The sequence below is a fragment of the Drosophila sechellia genome, chromosome 2L (genome assembly GCF_004382195.2).
Source record: "Drosophila sechellia strain sech25 chromosome 2L, ASM438219v1, whole genome shotgun sequence".
Taxonomy (NCBI): Eukaryota; Metazoa; Arthropoda; class Insecta; order Diptera; family Drosophilidae; genus Drosophila; species Drosophila sechellia.
The window spans coordinates 10,849,987-10,871,130 of NC_045949.1; the positions used below are offsets into that span (position 1 = coordinate 10,849,987).

Genomic DNA, 21,144 nt, shown 5'->3' on the forward strand with positions numbered 1-21,144 from the left:
TCGGTTGACTCCTCGCTGCATGTGTCCTTTCACTTCGTCCCTATGTGGGCGCCACTTAAGTGTTTTGCATGCCAGCCTTAAAATGTGGTGCATCCTGATTTAACGAAGGATTCTTGCTGGATTACTGCCTCCACAAGTACAAAATTAACCTTTTGCGATTCGTAAGTCGTTAACTGATTTTATACTATTCTTAAAAATTACAACACGGTAGGCTTTAATGATGGAGCCACACGGTTTCTAAACATTTCTATGACTTTTATATCCTATATTATACAAATTAGCTTTTTACATTATTAGATTTTTGAAGTTTTCCTTAATTGTATAAAGCACATTGTGAAGAAGAACAATAAATTAAAGCTTAGCTCCACCAAAACAGCAGGATATATAAGAATCGGAGTTCATTGGCCATGAAACATTTCTAATCTATTAATTGCCTACTGTTGATTTCAACATGCAAATAGTAATAAAACTCCGAAAACAAGCTATAAATTTTGTTATAAACATTTTTTATGTACAACATACTTAAAGACTTAAGTAAGCTTGATTTAGTTTGAGTGACCTTATAATAAGTAAAGGTACCATTTTTAGTTTACGTTTCCTTAGTTTGAGTGACCTTATAATAAGTAAAGGTACCATTTTTAATAAATTTATTAAAGTAAAATGATTTATTGTTTTATTTCCTATGTAATATTTTACATTTTACAATAATATCCTACTATAATAAATATTACAAAAAAATTATCATTTTAAATACAAGTTTTTATCTTCAGTAAAAGGTTCCCACTACAAGTTCCACCAGATATTTTCTTAGCTTATCCAAATTGCAACCGAATTCTATTCCGATTTCTCAGAGTGTAGTTTTGCCATCGCAGCATCCCTGGAGCATCTGACACTAGCACGCGCATGCGTCCAAAGCACCCACCCGAGTAACGGGACTGTCAAAACACTGGGAGAGCGGGAGAGAGAGCCAGTAACCCAGTCAACTAGGAGCCTGCAGCCTCCGAGTCCTGCGGAAATCCAGTGTGCGATGAGAAGCCAACTCAAACGGAAATAAGTCTGCAGTAATTCGGCGTCGCAAGCGTGGCAATTGTGAGCTCGAACAAAAACAAAAACACCAGAAACGCAGCAAAAAGGACGCGAGACGAAGGACGAAGGAGATGCAGGCAGCCGAGCGAGGCAGTCGTGTGAAAATTGTTGTATCGAAAGTGCATAAAATGTGGCCCACAAACAATTAGCGGAATAAGCAGAGCACGAAGAACAAAACAAAAAGTCCGACTAACTAGAAAGCAAACAGGATGTCAAGGACTTGAGCACGAGCGCGAGGGGGAGCACGAGCGCGGGCGAGACTATCAACAGGACTTAGGGCGCATCAGGACACGCAGCAAGTGACGCCAAGATGCGTGCCTACTACACGGCAAAGGATATGCGAAAATACGGCGATTTGAGCTATGAGTAAGTACCAAAATGAGCAAGTCCCCCTTTCTACATCAAAGGATTCCAAAAATGGAATGGATCTGGATGGGGGTGATGGCGACAGGTTTGGGGCAAGGGACAGGTGTGTCATCCGGCTTGTTTGCTTGGAGCTTTCAAGCCGAATGCCATTTCAACGCTTATCCTTATCCTTCTGCCCCCCAAAACGTTCGATTCCTTTGCTTGCCCGTGTGTTTTCACGAGAAAAATGCAATTGCATGTGTCAATTGAAAATTTGTTTTTTTTTTCCAAAATCGTATGGATGGGAAAGAAAATTCGTTGAATGAGATTTATTCTGGCCCCGTAAAAGTGGGTTATTCTTCTCGTGAAATGGGATAAGTCATTGATATTTATTTTTTAAGCTCATTTATTTGCCTTCGATTTAATAATTTAAGTGGTATACCAACGGATTGGTTTTTACTTATGGTATTCCCATTCTGTATCTTTCGCAAGGACACGGGTACTTGTTATGGATAATCATTTAAAATCTTTTTTAACTATTTAAAGTTGTTTTTTCTCAGTGTCTCCTATATTTCCTACACTGCAACACCTTTTCGTATGTTCATTTATTAATGCCTTATTATTCATTATTTATTATATTATTATTATATTACATATATTCATTATATTATTCATTGAGCATTCCGAGGATTAATGAGATCGTCCTGGCTTAAATTTAAAAACACTGACAGCATCACGTTCTCCTGTATTTCTTGAAACGGGAACCAGACTTCTGTGGGCTGTGATGGTGGCTCGAAGGACCTAAAGTGGTTGGGGCTTGGTCTAGGTGGGCAGCGGATTAAGGACTTTCGGCTGAGTGGCTACTCAGAGAGCATCCTTTGCCTCGGGCAGTCATTATATAGTTTGTTGCCTTAATTAATGGCTGACAGCATACAAAACTGCTAAGCACTATAGAGAATACAATGAACCTAGCAGAAGTTTGCGGCAAACATAGAAAGGTCAAGGGGGTGATGGGGGGAAGTGAATTAAGAAGGCAATGACCCGCATTGACTAAGGAAATTATTGAAAAGGATTATTGGAGAGATTTTTAATTAATGATAGTATACTTACCAAACATATGAATCACAGCATTCAAGTTCTTTCTATAACATTTCAAACACCTTTCCTAGGCTTTTTCTGTTAGACATACAAATCAATCTAATCGTTTCCTTGTTGCTATTCAACAGGAGCAAGTATCTGCTGGATCCGAAGTTTATGACCAAGAGGGATCTGCAGCAGTACTATCGCTACTACAACATGAACAAGAACCGTGGACAATTCAAAAAGGTTGTGATTGTGATCTTCGCCCTCTGCGTGTTTTCCTACCTGTGTGTGGACTACAATCTGAGGACGAAACTACTACGTTTCCGTGATGGATTCGACTTTATGGCCCGCATCGAGGACCACTATGGAGGAAATGTGACAACGGCCTATTTCGTTGACACGACGGGCTGCCGGATGCCGCACTTCGAGGTCACCGACGACACCATTGCCCAGTTCATTTTCAAGCCGCGTCCGTACAGCTGCAACAGAGCTCTAATCCGGACCAGCGACACGATTCCCGGACAGCTGCACCTCAATCTGGAGGCCAGTGAGCTGCTAGCATTCTACAACATCAGTGACCTGTCCACCGTCAATTGCAACTATACGGAGGTTAAGCGCAAAACCGATTCTAGTAACTCCCACAGTCCGGCAATGAGTTTCAAGCTGGACAAAGTAATGAAACTGCCTCTCAGCTCGGAGTTCATTTGCATGTGGTGCTATGATACTTTGGACAAACTCTTCTACAAGGACTGCCATTTTTTTGCAGTCGATAAGCCAAGGATTAGGCCCCCACTTAAAACTGGAACCGAAAGGGTGAGCTTCAACAAGAGCAAGGAGGAGCAGGAACGGGTATCCGTTATGATACTCGGCATGGATAGCCTGTCGCATCTAAATTTCCTGCGCCAGATGCGCCGCACAGCGAACTACGTCCGTAAGCATCTGTCCCACGTGGAATTTTGGGGCTACAACAAGGTGGGCGACAATACGTTTCCCAATGTCGTGCCCCTCCTAAGTGGCCTGGATGACCAGGAACTGAATCTGGCCTGTACGCCGAAGACATTGCGATCCTATGATAGATGCTCATTCATTTGGAAACGCTACCAGCAACTGGGTTATCACTCCATTTTCGCCGAGGATGTGGCAATGCTCTCGGCATTCAACTACAATCAAAATGGGTTCCGAAAGCAGCCAACGGATTACTATCTGCGACCCATGATCATGGAAATGGAAAGGACTGTGGCTTTCAAGAAGGACCTCAACATGCACTTGTGCATGGGCAGCCGGAGGACGGCGGATGTGCTGCTCGAGTATATGAAGAAACTGGTGCCACGGCTGAGCAGGGATCTTTACTTTTCATTTTTCTGGACGGTGGCCCTAACCCATGACTACTTTAATTTTCCTTCACTGCTGGATGAGGCCATGTTGCAACAGTTGATGCAGCTGCAAGATTCGGGAGTGCTCAATCGCACGGTGGTTATGTTGCTATCCGATCACGGACTGAGATGGGGTTCCTTTCGTCGTACCTACCAGGGCATGATGGAGGAGCGCCAGCCCCTAATGATGCTTTTGTATCCGCCATGGATGAACGAACGTTATCCGGAGGCCATTGCCAATCTTAAGTTAAATGCCCGCCGGCTAACCACACCATTTGATGTGCACGCTACGATGTTGCAGCTCCTGAATCTTCACAATCTGGAGGCGGATCAGTTGCAACGCAGATCCGCTGAGATGGACGAGCCGGATAGCACGCTGCCCAGAGGCATCAGCCTATTCCTGCCCATCCCGGCTGCTCGGACCTGCGAGCAGGCGGGGATTGCCGCCCACTGGTGCACCTGCCACCAGCGCCAGGAGCTGCAGACGAACGATCCACGTGTCCAGCGGGCGGCGCGTTATCTGGTACGCCTGATTAACAACCGACTGAAGGATAGCTCCCAGTGCAGGACCCTATACCTGAACTCCATACTCCAGGCTCTGATTGCGGCCCCCCACTCGAAGATTGTGAAGAACATTTCCACGGACTACGCTGTGGACATCACCCTGCGACTGCAGACAAAGCCCGGACTGGGTGTGTTTGAGTCCACGGTGCGGATGACGGGCTATACGACCGTACTTACGGGCACCATTAGCCGACTGAATCTGTATGGAAGCCAGAGCTACTGTCTCAACGATCCGGCGCTAAAGATGTTCTGCTATTGCCACAGATAAGGTGGCAATATAACTGGGAGCTTTCGGGGATGGGGAGGATGTGTTTAACGTCAAAGACTTGAAACCCATTAACGTAGCCTTAGTTATAAAACCTAGTTTATTTCTATGAAATAGCCAATGTTTGTATAAAAGTACTTATCCAATTTTAGCCTTTGCCGTAAGGAGTTCCCAGTCTTAGGCACCTACGTAGTCACGGTAGTTGAGCGGAATTTGTTTATTTCCCACTAACTTAGAGGACAATAAACTGAATGAACTAATAATCGTAATAACCGCAGAATTACTTTGTGTATGTAAAATAAATGATAAGCTATTACTGACTAGCGAGGGAAGTGATGAGCATATAAATAAATAATAGTAACCAAAATATGTAGCACTTAGCACATTGTAGAGAATAATTGAGTTGTTATATACATATATTATGCACTTTTTGTTTAGTATCTCATGATTTATAGCCTTATGCTGAGTTAATATATGAATAATAGGATGAACTTTTTATAAATGAGTCAATTAGGAATATCGCTTTCTAGTTACAAATTTATTTAGATGCTAAATTATATTTAGACACGTACTTTAATAATTTTCATAACATTTATGAACCAATGCACATGTATATTTTTTGGTGATTGACAATTTGAAAAATGTAATAAATCTATAAAAAAATCTAACGTTTTTATTAAACAAGACAATATATATGAAACAATGAATTGTGCTCTAAACTACTTTACCTATTTTATTTCATAAATTCAAATCCCGATAGCAATAACTACGATATTATCGATACTATCGAATAAATAAAATTTTCAGCTATAGTTGCTACAGTGCTGTCGTTATTCCAGCTAGATTTTTGGGGGCAACAATTTTTGCGACAAAATATTTAAATATTAAATAAAATTTTTGCATATTTATGTTCGTTCGAGTTTAATTTTGTACTCATAATATTATCAAAAAACAGTTTTTTGCAAGAGAGCCAGATTAACGAGCTCCTGAAAATTCCTTTGTCGGGAAAAATGCTTAATTGCCAACACAGACGCCTGTTGTTATTGTCTATCGTTCTTATCAGTTCAGTTTCTTCGTTTAATTTTTGTTTGTTGCAAAAATGGTTTAAATTAGCAGTTTTTTGCTTTTTGAGCACTCATTAGAGTAGGACAACATGCCGCCCACGGAGACACTGCGTCCGGGAGAACGCGGAACAGCCGGTGGACCGGGAGCAGGAGCACCCGAACAAACCTACATCGTCAGGCAGAGCAACAAATACTATGAACACCGAGATTCCCAGGCTACGGCCATGTCGGTTGATTACTCAGGTCAGTGGGTGCTCCTCGCCGGCCGTGGTCACCTGGCTCTGCAGCGTTTGGGACAGGACGATGGGTCTCTGCGACGACATGAGAGACAGTCGAAGTACGAGGTGTCCGTAGCGGAGTTTGCCATATGTCCCAGTCGCAAAGAGTACTGCGCCATAGCGGTAAGTATATGAAAATATCTACGTATAGGCGGCGTTTATCCCAGTTTGCTCTTTGACTTTCAGACTAGCCAGCACATAGACATCGTTCGCTGGGGCACTGCGGAACCGCACTACGAGATGTCCTTGCGTGGACATACTCGCACAGTGACCGACATTGACTGGCACGGCAAGGATCCGAATCTGCTGGTCAGCTGCTCAATAGACACCTTTTCTCATATTTGGGACTTAAGGGAGCCCAGGAAGCCAGCCCTGTCCTTGAATGCCGTGTGCATGTGTAAGTTTCTATCAAATTTTTTAATCCTTTTCATATCCAACTTAAAATTCTTGCAGCTGGTGCTACCCAAGTGGGTTTCAATCGCGTTTCGGGTAACCTTTTGGCTGCCGCCCATGATGGAGATTTACGGATCTGGGATATTCGCAAGGGTAGTTGCCCGACGCACTACATCACAGCACATTTAAATAGAGTGCATGGCATCAATTGGAGCCACAAAAGGGAGACCTGCTTGGCAACCGCCAGTCAGGATGGAACAGTCAAGTACTTTGATGTGTGTAATCCTCGCAGGGCCGAGAAGATCATTACAACCATGTCGCCCGTGTGGAGAGCAAGATACACGGTAATTTATATAGGTTTAATAATTTTGTTATTTATTTTAAGAATATTTTTTTTCCATACAGCCTATTGGCAACGGCCTGGTTAGCATTGTGGTGCCACATTTGGGACGCGGAGAGAATAGTTTGCTGCTCTGGAGCAACAGCAAGCAAACAGACCCTATTTGTTCCTTCGTGGGGCACACCGATGTCATTCTTGACTTTGCCTGGCGTCCAAATCGTGAGAGTTCCAATGAAATAGTAAGTATTTCAAGGATACCACAATGTTCTTACTTATGCATTGAGCTTTAATTAGGAACTGGTCACTTGGTCCAGGGATCGCACGCTTCGGGTGTGGAAGATCGATGATAATATGCTAAAGCTTTGCGAACCGTCTGCGGAAGAAATAGAATCCCGTTTTGAGTCCGATCTCAGTGAGTTAAGAGTGCCCACTCCTCCAGAATTCCTGCATCCACGATCGATTTTGGTTGCCGCATCGTTGCCCATATCCACGGGTGACGGTGCTTGTAATACCTTGCCCATGGCTCGTTCCCCGAGCTTTGGAGGCGGCTACTATCGCAGAGAGGAGCCCCACATAGCCAGATCTCTGACAGATCAACCCACGTGTTCGCTGCACCACGAATTCTCGCTGCTCAACACAAACATGCCTCATGTGGAGGTAGACACACTAGATGCCATAAAGCGGTATGCCTGCTTCAAGATTTGCGCCGGTGGACACACGGTAATTTTACAAGTGACTTTCACGACATCGTATCCAAGCCCTAGTGCTCCGCCGGACTTTCAGCTTTGCCAGGGAACCACTCTGTCCAGTGAGGTTAGTGGCGTTCTGCTAAAAGTGCTCCGTTGCAATGCATTGCAACGGGTCAAGAAATCCCGCACCTGCCTGGAACAATGCCTACGTGCTTTGGTGGCGGCTATGAAGAAAAAGGTGGCCGCTGTAGGCGGAGCGGATCGTAGCCAACTGCTCCTACAATCCCCTCGGCTGGAAGGAGCTTTGTCAAGCACCCTGCACGATGCCTGCATTCCATATCCGCGGACGTCAGGGGTCCATTTCAATGCCATTGGTATGCTGACCACTTTCGCCCAGCCGGTGAACAACAAAAGGCTGACCCTGCGGCAACACACAGCATTGACTCCGCGGACTTTCTCATCGATTAATGGTAGTGGATTGCTAGGCAATGTGATGGCCACCGCCCAGCGGGAAGCTAACGCCTCATTTTACCTCCAGGAGAGGATGATTTCGGGAAAACCGGGCAAGCAGCGAGCCATCCGGCAGATGAATGGAAGTCCGGTGGTTCACGTATACGACACAAGTAGCTTACTCCACATTAGTCGTAGAATGGCTCGGGAGTTCTCCCTCGATAAGTGCAACATAGCAGACACGTGTCGTAAAAATGGTGAGATCTGTCGCCAACATGGGCGCGTGGACTTGGTGCCCGTTTGGCTGTTGGCGGAACTGATAGCCACACCCCAAGTTCCACATGAAACACTCAACGAGCTTCTGTTCTACAAAGATCCCTTCAAGAAATACCTGCTGGAATCACTAATAATGCATTATGCTACCTCCGGTGACATACAGACAGCTGTGCTGCTGGCCTGTTTGTTTGACAAATGCCCCACGGGTGGCGGTGCCATTATGGAGAAGACAGTTCGACTTCCGCCGCAGCTTAACTCGCAAATTTCACCGTATCACACGGTCCTTCCGCTTGACATCAAGTCATCTTCTTCATCGAACACGTGGCAGCAACTTAAGCAACTACGCAGCAACTCTTGGTCCGACTCCCTGGATTTGGAGATTAAGCAAATCCATACTGATGCATACGCTTGCTCATTGATTAGACGCACTAAGATGCCACTGTTTGATCAATTTAAGCGCGCCTATGCTGAAATTTTATTTGGCTGGCAGTTGCTTTCGAAGCGGGCTTTGATCCTCAAGCATACGCAGAATACACCGCCTCCTATCCAGGGTGTGGAATTCGTTACCGAGTGCAGGAAGTGTGCCAAGCCCAAACGGACGCCCAAGTGCGAGCCCTGCAAGCGACCCGTACTCTTCTGCGTCCTCTGCCGTTTGCCTGTGAAAGGAGCAGCCAATGCGTGTCTGGCTTGTGGCCATGGCGGTCACATCGATCACATGATGCAATGGTTTGAGGTGGGTATCTATCACATAGCAAAAGATGTATGGATTTAAACATAAATTTATTATGTTTGTCCTGTTTCCCTTTCAGAAACACAAGGTGTGTGCTACCTGTGGCTGCAAGTGCTTGGAGCGCACCTCGGAGCTGCTGGCCCTACTCAGCTGATTCAGACCTTCAGTGTTGTGCATTCCTTTCAGAGATAATCTTACTTAACTTTCTTTCGTCTGTGTGGATATCAAAATAGTTAGGTGTTTTTTAGTCATTAGGCGAACAATTTTTGTACGATTTGCATACCATTGAGAAATATATGACCACTTACTAGCCAAGCTAAGGGTAAAAGCTTTATGCAACACATGACCAAAATAATGTGGTTATGAGAATTCAAAAAGAACTATTTCTAGATTTTTTCAAGTACATACATTTATTCTTTTTTATTATCGACTTTTGCTTTCTGTTTTTTTTTAGCTTAAGTTCTAAGATTTACTTGTAGTTTTTGCATTTGCAATCTAATAATTTTTTTGTTTTGTCCGTCATAATAAAGTTTGCTTTAGTTTTGAAAATCATTTTTAAATAAGTTTCTACAGCTCCTATTCTTGTATTTGTGTGTTTTCTTTTGTTCATTAAGCGTCATAAATATAAAAATGAAAATAAAAGGGAACGCAAAAATAAAATAATAAAAAAAAACAATATTGCAATTTAGTAGGCGAATCATTCTAAAGATAATACATTTTTGATATAGGGACATAAACATTAGATATACGGCCTTACTATAAACAAATCACGCACAAAACAAATAAACAATAAAATGAAAGGCATATATTCAATTTCAACTCTTTAAGGGATGAACTTGGCTGAGAGCTTTTTAGCAGACTAACTTCTTTTTGGACTTAACTACAAGCGTGTATTTATAAATGTAAAATGTGTCATAGATTAACTATCTTGGATGGGGATCGGATGGGTAATCTATCAAAACCAGCCACTGGCCAGGTTGTAGTTCTCTTGATATCATTTCAGCTGATCGCGGTACGTTATGATTGCCTTCATCAGCAGACGGACATTGCTGAACTGCGAATTCTTGGGGCTGTTCTTAATGAACTGCTGACAATTGCGATACAGCTCGGTGAGCACTTTAGGAGCGTGCTCGCGGGTAATGGGATCTGCCATATTGATGGCCAACAGTGCCTCGTTGAGATATCTACAAATGAAAAGGTGCATCATCAATGCAATGTAATGTTTTGTTACTTGTTTTGTTCTCCTAGCTCACCTCTGCTTAAGCTCATTGTGATTGGTCATGTCAGCGGATATTTGCTGAATGAGCGACAGTAGAACCTTTTGCTCCAGTCTACATCCCTCTGGTGCGAATGCCTGGTTGCTGTCCGTGTGTCGGAGAGTGAACTCCACTAGGCCCAAGTCGTTGGCCAGTAGAGCCTGATGGAAGGCCTTGTTGATTTGTCCAGCCAGCAAAAGCTGCTTGATGCTGTCCCTGAGGTCGTAAGGTGGTGCAGGCGTAGCTGCCTGCGAACGCATTGCCACGTTCTGGGCTTCCATGTGCTTGCGTAGCTCTGATCTGATCGTTTCCTGGACCTGACGCGCCAGCAAAATCTCTAAACTCTTCACTTCTCTTTGTGTCTCGAGCATGGCGTCCGTGAGTTCAGTGCGGTGCTTATGCAAGCTGCTCTCGACCAACTGCTTAAGCATGGACAACTTATTGTTTATCTCCTCCGTATTGCCACTCCCGGCTTGGGGCTGTGGCATGTGCTGCAGGTAGGTGTTGAACTGGACCATAACTGGAATTCAAAAGAAGGAGCTTTATGTATCCCTTATGATTGTAATGATCATATACTAACAATCTTTTATGCCCACGCTGAAAGCGTCATGCAGTTGTTTAAACATGTTCTGCGAGGATTTCTCATAAGCTGGAATCAAGGTGCTGCTCATGGACTCAATGAAGGCGGTTTGAAGGCTGGTTTGAACACCAATCAACACGGACTTGCCAAAAGTGTCCAGAAATTGCTAATAGAAATGAGTTAAAATTCGAATTATAAGCATCTTGGATGGACTTGGAGATTGCTTACCTTGCTCTTGCACACCTGGGCAATATTCTCCTTCACCGTTTTGTCGAACACACTCAGCTTCTGCACAATCTCCACTTGCATTTGGGCTTGGAGCTGGTCCATGTTGGCATTCACGCGAGGAATCAGCTGGCGCTGCAGTTCCATGTTGAGAACGTTGCCAATGATGTCCGTAAAGTGATTCATGACGTACTGATTTAGTACCTGCAGCACGGAGTCGCGAAGCTCTCGGTTTTGACTCTCACTGTAAAAAGTATACTTGGATTGTGCCCCGGAAAATTTGTTATATGTATCTTACCGCGCCGCCAAGAATTCCGTCAGTTTCTTCTTATGCTCGTTTTCGTATCGCTTGAGATACTGCTCCATTAGCTTGGAAAGTTGCATCTCAATTTTATATGCTAGCTGACTAAGATTTTTGGGCTCCAATGAAGTGTCTTGTTTGCTATGCAGGGCCACCGCCGCTTCTTGCTGCTTTTGTAGCTTGTTGACTTCGTTCTCCAATTTGTTTATTTGTTTGGACTGGGCCTTTACTAGATCTGCAAATAATTTATGTGAAAATTGTTATTATTTGAAGTACGTTTTAAACATAATGTTACGCTACATCATGCGATAACCTCTTTTTAATATAAAATATTTAAAATTTCTGATTGAAGACCTGAACCACTCACCTATGAGTAGTTCCATTTTGGCATTGAGCTCTTCAGTTCCACTTGAACCATCGCATGCTCCGGCCGCGTTGTTGCTGCTGGTGTTGCTGGTGCTAAGAGTTGTGGCCGTGTTGTTGTTGCTATTGCTGCCTACACTTGTGTTATTATTGTGACCTCCACCTAGCGTAGGCGGCACATTGCCATTGTTGGTATTCTGCACCGCTTGGGACATGATCTGGGCAGCATTCTGGAGCTCGGCTGAGTGGGATGACAGCTTGACAATGGGCCATGTTCCGTCAACAGCTTCTGGGAGCGGTGATGAATTTGCCAGCTCTTCTTCCTCATCGTCATCATCGTCGTCCAGATTCTCTAGCTCTGCTTCGTAGGCATCGGCATCGTCCTGTGTGGCCATTATCTCCTGCACCTCTCGACTCGGACTCGAACTGCCGCTGGCCAAGTTCTCAGCCACATTCCGCTCCGGATTGCGATCAATTGCAATGAACTTCTTGCGAGCGTCAAGCTTTTCCTTCAGCTTTTGTTGCTCCCGATCTTCGATGAGGGTGTTGTTCATTAGGTTGAGGAGTACCTCGGCATTGGGGTTTTCGGAAGTCTTGGACGTTACCGTGGCCAGCATGCGTATGGTTTGCAGAACCGCTGAATCAATGGATCTATCCTGACCGCTGCTGGTGGTAGAGCTATCAGTTCCTATGGAAGTTGTGGTGCTGGTAGATACAAAGACAGCTGCTGCCGATGCGGTTCCGCTTGCACTGAAGGCATCTGGAGTCATGAGATTAACCTGCTGCGGATACGCGCTGCTTAGTTGCGGGGACTCTGACTTGACCGTCTCCTTAGTGGCGTCCTGCAGGATGGCTGAAGGTGCAGCAGCCGCGGCTGCCGCCACGGCCACTATGGCAGATGAACTGCCCGTTGAAGCTCTCTTTGCGGATTTTGCGAACAATGCATCCAGCTGAACAGCACCCACAGTTCCGCTGTTGGGGGATTCCGGCTCCTCTTTGATTAGCAGATTATCTTCTGGCGTCTGTGATCGCTTGCTGCTCAGACTGCTCCGCTCCGGCTTTTCAGCCACGCATGGCTGGTAGATTATTTGACATTCCTGCAGGCTCTTTGCCTGCACCACAAACATGTGCAGCACAAGGGCACTGGTGGAATTGGAATCGTCATCGAAGTCATCGGGCTCCTCAATAGGATAGTAGCTCTCGATGGAGTTCTTGACGCGACGCATACTAGCGTTTACAATAGAAAAAGAGAGAATCCCCGAACTCAGCTTAAATTCGGCAACATTCTGAATGCGTTTGGAAGTGTCGCAGCCTTCTCCTTCGCTATCGCTAACTCTATTCTCGGAGTCTGCGCCGCCAGTACTGCCAATCTGCATTACATACACGGCCAGAGAGTCCAGGCAAGACAACACCAAGTAGTTCGCACTGCGATCTATGCCCGCGATAAAGTTTCTGGGCTGCACAGATGACGGACTGGCCACCACATTGATAGTTTGGAGGCATTCCCATAGCGAGCAGTTCCAGAGCTTGATTTCGGTATTGGCATCGCTCGTAGTGATCACGTGCTGCCAGTAGGATCTAATGGGAAAGTTTAATATAATAATTATATTTAATTATATTATATAATAACTACTTACTCTTCTACAGGTTTGTTGATATTGTCGAGGAAAAAGAGTGAGCAGACCTTCTTGCCATCGTGTGGCTTCCACTCGTGCAGACAGCGATGGTTGCGCACATCGAACAAATAAATTTGATAGAAACGAACCAAACCATCGGCGCAAGCAGCAGCCACAGTGGTGCCATCCGGGGACAAAGCGGCGCACGTGATCAACGAGTCCTCCTCAATCTTCAGATATCCAGATTCTAGGGCTGCAGGTTGGATCTTGCCGCGCTGTTAAGGTAAAAGCCATTAATGATATGTTTGGCGCAGAACAGTAGCACAAACGAACCCCATGTTCAGAGACAATCATCTTCACTTGAAAGCATTGAAATTGAGAGCTTCGCGACCAAATGAGGAGCTGATTCTCATCGTCATCGTCGTTGATGGGAACAGTGGCGCTGCTGCTGCAGACATAGGGACACCAGGAGACCATATCGTACTCCGGCACATAGTTGGCGATGGGGTCCTCCACCTTTAGCACTAGATTGCAAAGCAGGTTGCCTTCGATTTGATCGACTTTGTAGACAAACAGGGAGCTGACATCGATTACAGCTAATATACGCTCACAATCCGTATGGGCAAACTGCAGATCTAAGACCTCGCCGCTCATGCCCTTGATCAAGGCTCTCATGCTGGTGGCTATGTTGCAGACGCGCACCATGCCCTCCATGCCGGTGGCTTTGTTGTTGACTGGGAGCATAATGAAGTATTGGTTAGTCACGGTTATGATAACATAGCTTCTAAATCAATTTTTAAATTAACACAAGGTAAATAGGTTCATAGATATACATAATTATTAAGCCATTATTCCCAGAAAGCTTTATAAAATATTGATTGATAAATTCTAGAACCATTCCTTATTCATAAAACTCAAGAATTGCGAGAAAAAGTTGACATACATAAATAAAATATAATTGGACATGAAACTGCCATGGGATATAAATTACTTACCATTAATGGCGTACGCCAGGTGCTTGCCATCGCGGTGGACAGCGACCAGGTGACCCGGATAGTAGTACTTGCGCTCCCACTTGTAGTCGACGATGTTCTTTAGCTTGACCTTGGAGGAACCGCGTGTGTGAACGCCGCCGGATGTGAGGACCTTGGTCTTATTGGATCTAATAACGCGGCAGCACTGCTTCTCTTGCGCTTGGAAGTGTCTGTTAAACACAAAAAAAAAATAATTAAGCAAGGGCCTTCTGTTGGATAACCGGTGGTACGCACATGACTTCCATCTCCTGAGGCTCCGCCGCATTGCCGTTGGCGGCAATCGGCTTGTCCTGGTCGGCGCTGTTGCTCATCCCGGATGCTGCGTCAATGGCTGAAGCAGTAATGCGGATGCAGGCGTCTGCTGGCGGTGGATGGTACGCGGTACTTGCTTTGCCACACCTTGGCGACCGGTGGACAGACGGCGGCGGTGAGGAGGAGGCTGACAAAGGCGTCTTACGAAAGATTGGCAAGTGTGCAAGCGCGAAGAGCGCGATTAACATTGACACATCGGCTGACTGCAAGTGGGAGGATGATACGGCATGGGGGTACACATTATTAATTTCGCCAGTTGATGAACAGCAACGACTCGCACACCAACCTGCCCTATCAATACGCAGCATTCAAATGGTCTCCTTTACTCCTGCTAAATGCACCCGGCCGGTACTTGGTAAAACTGGCCTCCAGCAATTGATTGTCTAATTTGCGAAACTAAACCATTTAGTTGGCTGCTTCTCGTAAACTCACAAATTTTCGCAAAATTTTTTTTTTTTTTGCCGCAAAACTATAGAGGTGTGTAGCGGCGTGTGCTAGGGCAATCGATGGACAGCGTCTGTTATCGGCGACGCGGATGCCAGGGATGGACGCTCAGCGAAACGTTCTTTTGAAATCAAGAAAACGCGTTTCGGTTGCACTTTCGTTTTATTGCATTTTAACATCAACTTAATACATTTATCTTTATTCATAGAGATGTATATCCATCAAAACAATACACATTGATTACGCAGCGACGTAATAATATGTTTACATAGTGTTTCAATATCACTTTTTCTTTTCATATTTCATTTTGTTTCGTTTCTCTTGTGTGATTGTGTGTGGGTAGGTCTTTGAAAATGTATAACAAGTTGAAGAAAAACTCATATATCTAATGGTTTAAGTATGCAAAAGATGTGATATATGCCGGTATGTCTGATAAATTCGAAGTTAGCATATACATACGTACACAATCAGTGGTCCGAGTAAATCAAATTTGTCTTCTGTTTCGGTAGAAAGAAATTTTGGTAATTGTAGATAATATCAAGTGTTATTGTGTACACTATACAGATAGAAAATGTATTAAGATGTATATACTTTTTGAAAAACCTAAGCTAAGCTTTCAAGGAAATGAATTTCTTTATCGATTTTTTACCTTTGACTTTTCTAATACTTAAACATTAAGCCTGGCTTCTTTTTAGGTTCGTTTTTTGTAGTTCTTATTTTTGAGTTAGTTTTTTTTTGTTTTTCATTTTCATTGCCGGAATGAATAGAAGGGACATTTTCGAGGCATACACAAAACATTAATAAATAGCAAACGGAGAAGTAAAATGCCTTCGCAGCAGGAAATATTACAGCTGGGATTGGACCACTTTGTGGCAGTTTCATTAATCACTAGGGTGAGGGTGAGATACGGAGTGCGGAGTGGCTGTCAAGCGAAAGAATTGTGTGTCATTTACTCGTAACAATTAGGAGAAGCGCATATACATATATCTTTAAATATACATATACATACATATATAAATCGATCTGCATAAATATCTATAGAGGCGGCATTATTGTTGTTGTTCTCGCATGATTTGTTTTGTGTTCTTGAGATTTAACTAGCCTACAAATTAAATTAGCAACTTCAATGCATAAACGGACGAGCTATCAGATCCAACTCTGGTGTTTCTACCCGCCTAAGACTGAGCAAGCTCTTGGGTAAGCAAATGGTAGTACATAGAAGCTGTTGGAACTTTCAGATCTGGCGAATATTTATCTGCAGACTGTGTAAATATTTTCACAACGATATTTTACGAGCCTACTCAAAGATTTGCCCAGTCTTATCGCTGTGTAAGCACCTCAAATCGTAAATTGTGCTTGCAACATACAGAAACAACAAAATAAGTGTTTAACATAATGGTGAATCGATTTCTTTTAGTGCATGAACAAATGAATTAATACTAATAGCATGAATTCATTTCAGCTATTTGCCGTAAATCCGAGGATTTCATATTAAACTTGGTCGTTATAAATTTTTCCTCCGTTTTTCAGTTAGTATTCAAATTTAAGGGAAACTTATTCGTAGTTTTCTGAAATTTTCTCGACCAATATGTATTTAATGCAGTCTAATGTGCAGAAAAGAGGGAAATATACTAATAGCTTAAAGAAGGTATAAAATAGTATAAGGAATGTTAAATTTTGGTTCGAGACAATTAAAATGGTTGCAAAAATACACAGGCAAACGAAAGTCATAAATCGCAGAAAAATAAATCGATTCACCCTCATTCACATGATCATTTTCGCTGCTTAAACGTTGGTATAAGCAGCTCCTGCCGAACCAGAGGATCCGCCGGTCACGTTTGCTGTCACCGGTGCGCAAATCGAGGAGCTCGTTCGCCCTGTACTATCACTGGCATTAAGTCCCTCCAGCTTGAGACGCATCTCCTCCTTGCGCGTCTGGACGCTCAGAAGTTCGTCACTTAAATCGTTGCAAAGGTGGAGCAGTGAGTTGTTCTGCTCCCGCAGCCGTTGCAGCACTTCCGTGGTATTGGCCTGACCCTGCTTGAAGGACACGTGGCGCAGCGAGTCACTGATGGCGGTTACCCGCTTCTCAAAGCTCTCAGCACTGGGCAGCTGACCAGTTTGGGTGGTCAAACCCACAGCTGGAGCCGGCGGTGGCGGTTGCTGGGGCGGCGATTGCGATCCACGTGGCGTTTGCGGCTTTCGGTAAACCTCGAACGCAGAAACTCGCTGCTGTGCCTGCTGAAGAGTGATTCTTGTGGGCGGCACCACTGCTGCCTGTGGCGGTGGTGCTGCCGGCGGCAATGAGTGTAGCTGCTGCTCGTCCACCTATAAGGAGTACAGAGTACAGATTAGTAAGACAGTCATACAAATGGATGCGTTATTTATATAAGCTACTGAATTTGGACACATGACACTAGTGGAGCTACGGCCAATTGTAGTGGAATGCTTTACGAGTTGCATACATTTAGGATTGGACTTACGACGTTCGCGGCGCCTTCGTCGGCAAAGTGCGTGAAATCGGCAAACCCCGTTGAGGTTTGCATATCGAAGCTGGCCTGCGCGGTGATCTTAACAAAAGGGGTTGCATATTTATATACATTTCACAGGTAGGTAGTTACGCAAAATCAAGCAAACAAAAAACACAAAACAATATAGGCAACTTCGGTGGCCCGAAGTTTATGGTTGCCTTTGCAAATGCTAAACAATTTTTCAGACTCTTAAAAGTGACTGAATTTCCATTTCAATGGATTAATTCTGTAGCAAAAACTGTATTCGCCTTCATTTGCAAAGTACACCACAAATATTGAAAACAGAGACAGGACACACGGAAAGTTTTGGAAGTTCCTTAGTCTGTTATAGCATTGAAGGGGATAAGTGAAGGTATACGAAATACTATCCCCTACAAGGCTTTAATGACCAAAGCATATAAAACGACACAGATTGAAATACGCAGATAAGATTGTAAATTGTTGGTCCATAGGACATAACATACCTCCGCCTGTTGGGCACCGCCCGTTGCGCCTATTTTAAACTTGTTTAAGTCCAGACTGCTGCTCCGCGCATGACGATGTGGCCTCGGCGGTGGCAGGGGCGGTGGCTCCTTCTTCGACGCCAAAGACGATGCCACGTAGGCAGCCTGCGGTTCCGGCGGCTCACTTGGCCCAGTGGATCCGATACTGGGCTCACGTTGCGGTGGCGGTGGCAATGCACTGTTCTTGGCCGGCAGCTTCTTGGCTTGAGGCCGTTGGATGGCACGCAGATCGCTGCTATCGCGGTGGGAGGAGCCAGCGACTCCCGATACTCCGGGTAGAACAGCAGATGACTGATTATTGACAGTAGTCGAAGAGATGGCCTTGGGACTATCCTCGCGCTGAGCCACCGCGCTCTCATTGTCGTTGGATGACTCAGCTGAGGAAGCGATGGCGGTGCCTACAGATGGGATAAGGAATAATTACATATATTTTTAATACATTAGAGTTCTAAAACAACACTGTATCACCAACGCACATAATGGTGCATAAGAATACATTTTATAGAATAGGGTAGTTCTTCTACTCACCTATGGGCGTCACTCTTAGTGGCACTGGGTGCAGGATCTGCGGATTGGATACCACGTCTTGGGCCGAGCGTTTCATGTCAAACAGGACTGGCTTAAGACCAGGACTAGAGGCGCCAGGAGCGGCTGCTCCGGCAGCTACAACAGGTGCTGCCCCAGTGGTTGACTGTACCGAAACAGCACTTGTTGTTGGAGATTCGCTAAACTTTGTCCACTGACTGGAGACGTTGGTCGAGTCTACAGCGTTTGCCGTAGAGGAAACAGTTCCCGACACAGGTTTTTCCACATTCGGCGAGTTTGAGATGCTTCGGTTCTTGCCCAAAGAATTCTGCGGTGTTGCCTCACGTCTGGAACTGTTGCTAGCCTGCGAGGACGTAGAGATGCTGCTCAGATTCATGATGTTCTTGTCGCTGGGCACATTGGGACGCGGTTTGCTGGTTGCACTGCCGCCGCTGAGATTGCCTGCTATGATTGTATTGTCCGTATGGTCGTCCTCATCCTCATCATTTAGGTGCAGGAGATCAGCCTCAGGTGGCTCCTGAGGCAGCGCCGCCGATGACGAGGATGTCACCCCCTGCCCACTGCCGGACACAGCCGCTTGTAGCACGTTGGGATGCAAACAGTGGGGCAGACTTGTGGGCAAGGGAATGTTGTTGCGCCTTAGGACCACCAAATGCATGGCGGCCGTGAACTCAGACAGACTTAGCGCTCCATCGCGGGTAACATCACACAGCTGCCAGATGTGACGCAGCTCCTCCACAGGAATGCGGCTCTTTTCAAAGAAATTTCTAAAAAAAAAAAGTAATAAGAATAAAGCTATAAATGCTCCTCAAGCAAACTAACCTTGCTGCCTGGCCGGAAAGCAGACCATGCGGATCCCTTTGTACCGTCCTGAACTGCTTATTATAGTACTCGCGCTGTTCCGGGGTTATCTGGTAAATGGTCACCAATTCGCTCTCGTTGTCTTCGTCGTCGCTGCTGTGGCGATCGGAAGACTCTTCCTCCGTGCCCAGCAGCTGGCGATGCTCATCGCCCAGCAAACCCTGCCAGAGGGTGTCCTGCGCCCAAGGCCGCTCAGCCACGCTGTTGGTGGGCGTGGGGCTGTCACTGTTAGTGCTCCAGGCTTCTGGCGATCCACCAGCAGTACCGGCTCCTCGTCGACGCTAAAAGAGATAAGGCATGGACGGGGATCGGTCAATGGTAAGCTTATTTACAAATGTCACAAGATAAGATAGAAGTACAAACCCCGACATTTTCGCGGCTGCTGCTGCTGACGACCCCACAGCCATCCGTACCTCGTCCATGGCCTGTCGCATCGTCCACTGATTCGTTTTGCTCAACCTCGGAGTCGGTGCTGGGCACATCAGAGGTGTCTTGCAGCTGCTCTTGCTGCGAGTTACGACGCAGTGAATTTCTGCGATCTGTGGGCGGTGGTGGTGGCAAGGCAGTCAATCCATTTTCGACAGCCACTGGAGCTGTAACCGCCTCCTTCCAGCTAAAGTGCGGTAATGGAAGCGGAAACGTGGCCAAAATCAGCTCCTGGCGCAGAGGCATGGCCGCCTGATGAGCAGCGATTAGCTTCAGGCATGAGTAGAACTGTGTCCGCGAGATGTGTAGCGCCGTGGAGGGTATCCCCGCCAGACCGGTGATCTGTAAGCCCAGACCCAGATAATTAATCACTCACGATCACACAAATTGGACCTACCTCAATCACTGTCTCGTTGGCGATGTCCGCCGAGCGAAAGAGCTCGGTGGCCTTAAGCATGGGCACCTTGCCCGTCTTCTCCACGTCGCAGCATTGGAACAACTCACTGTAGAAGCGCGTCTCCGGCTCAGTGAGGGACACGTCCATGCCTGTCGCCTACTTGTTGCCGCCTCTGGTTTCGTTTACCAAGCCGCTGGTTAACGAGCCACGCCCCGTTCGTCCGTCCTGGACCCGGAATCCAATTCGTTTGTTTACTTCCACGCTTAACCCAGCAGGCCAGTGCCGACCCCGCTGCCCCGCGCTGCTTACAACCAGAAGTCTGATGATTTTCTGCCTTTGGCCCCCAAGACGGAGTTGGAGGAGGTGGAAGCTGCGAGAACTGCGGTGGCGATGGTTTCGCTAACTTCTTGGTGCCGCCACAACCACGGTGGTTAGAGGCTCCACGGCACTGGTCGAAGAGGGTACACCTAGTGCCTCAAGCTGCTCGGCTCACAATCAATTTGGCTTTTGTCCAGGTTTTTTTCGCAAACTCTTTTGCACTGTGTGTGCGCTGGCTCTCGATATCGATACGTTGCGATATCGATTCGATTAGACAGCTGTCGCGGCAGCCCTGTACCTGTTAGCGTTTCGCAGCCCTAGTTCCCGGCAAAAGATTGGTTCCGCAGGATTGATGTTTTGTAAGGTGGCTTACCATGTTCATTTATGTTTCAATATGGATTAACTATAATATAATTGAATGGTGTTAAATGAAGACAAAATCATGTCTTTTTTATTTTAAACGATCTTTTTTTTGACCATCAACAAATTTTCTGT

The 21,144-nt window shown here is 45.6% G+C and overlaps 4 protein-coding genes across 5 annotated transcripts; 2 read left to right on the forward strand and 2 right to left on the reverse strand.

The window, feature by feature from the left end:
* Positions 1 to 1,009: 1,009 nt before the first annotated feature.
* Positions 1,010 to 4,830, forward strand: LOC6612116. The gene is made up of 2 exons (XM_002036597.2): positions 1,010 to 1,452; positions 2,658 to 4,830. Exons 1-2 carry the CDS (start codon positions 1,397 to 1,399, stop codon positions 4,717 to 4,719), a joined length of 2,118 nt encoding a protein of 705 aa, XP_002036633.1. The 5' UTR covers positions 1,010 to 1,396; the 3' UTR covers positions 4,720 to 4,830.
* A 927-nt stretch (positions 4,831 to 5,757) lies between these two features.
* On the forward strand, positions 5,758 to 9,336 carry LOC6612117 (GATOR complex protein Wdr59). Its single transcript, XM_002036598.2, has 6 exons — positions 5,758 to 6,181; positions 6,245 to 6,455; positions 6,512 to 6,795; positions 6,857 to 7,030; positions 7,086 to 8,939; positions 9,016 to 9,336. The coding sequence occupies exons 1-6, from the start codon at positions 5,870 to 5,872 to the stop codon at positions 9,088 to 9,090; spliced, it is 2,910 nt and encodes a 969-aa protein (XP_002036634.2). The 5' UTR covers positions 5,758 to 5,869; the 3' UTR covers positions 9,091 to 9,336.
* Positions 9,337 to 9,461: 125 nt separating this feature from the next.
* On the reverse strand, positions 9,462 to 15,114 carry LOC6612119 (enhancer of mRNA-decapping protein 4 homolog). The gene is made up of 11 exons (XM_002036600.2): positions 14,910 to 15,114; positions 14,546 to 14,826; positions 14,273 to 14,481; positions 13,611 to 14,011; positions 13,299 to 13,552; positions 11,666 to 13,239; positions 11,296 to 11,533; positions 11,001 to 11,241; positions 10,773 to 10,938; positions 10,190 to 10,712; positions 9,462 to 10,120 (listed from the first exon to the last, which is right to left on the reverse strand). The coding sequence occupies exons 2-11, from the start codon at positions 14,809 to 14,811 to the stop codon at positions 9,931 to 9,933; spliced, it is 4,062 nt and encodes a 1,353-aa protein (XP_002036636.1). The 5' UTR covers positions 14,812 to 14,826; positions 14,910 to 15,114; the 3' UTR covers positions 9,462 to 9,930.
* A 96-nt stretch (positions 15,115 to 15,210) lies between these two features.
* LOC6612120 (ralBP1-associated Eps domain-containing protein 1) lies at positions 15,211 to 20,908 on the reverse strand. 2 transcript variants are annotated; one of them, XM_002036601.2, is made up of 7 exons: positions 20,332 to 20,908; positions 19,872 to 20,276; positions 19,470 to 19,789; positions 18,630 to 19,414; positions 18,063 to 18,499; positions 17,551 to 17,637; positions 15,211 to 17,395 (listed from the first exon to the last, which is right to left on the reverse strand). In XM_002036601.2, the coding sequence occupies exons 1-7, from the start codon at positions 20,476 to 20,478 to the stop codon at positions 16,853 to 16,855; spliced, it is 2,724 nt and encodes a 907-aa protein (XP_002036637.1). In that variant the 5' UTR covers positions 20,479 to 20,908; the 3' UTR covers positions 15,211 to 16,852. The 2 variants fall into 2 exon arrangements, with proteins under 2 accessions (XP_002036637.1, XP_032569800.1); XM_032713909.1 differs by lacking the exon at positions 17,551 to 17,637 and having other exon boundaries at positions 20,332 to 20,907.
* Between the last annotated feature and the right edge of the window lie 236 nt (positions 20,909 to 21,144).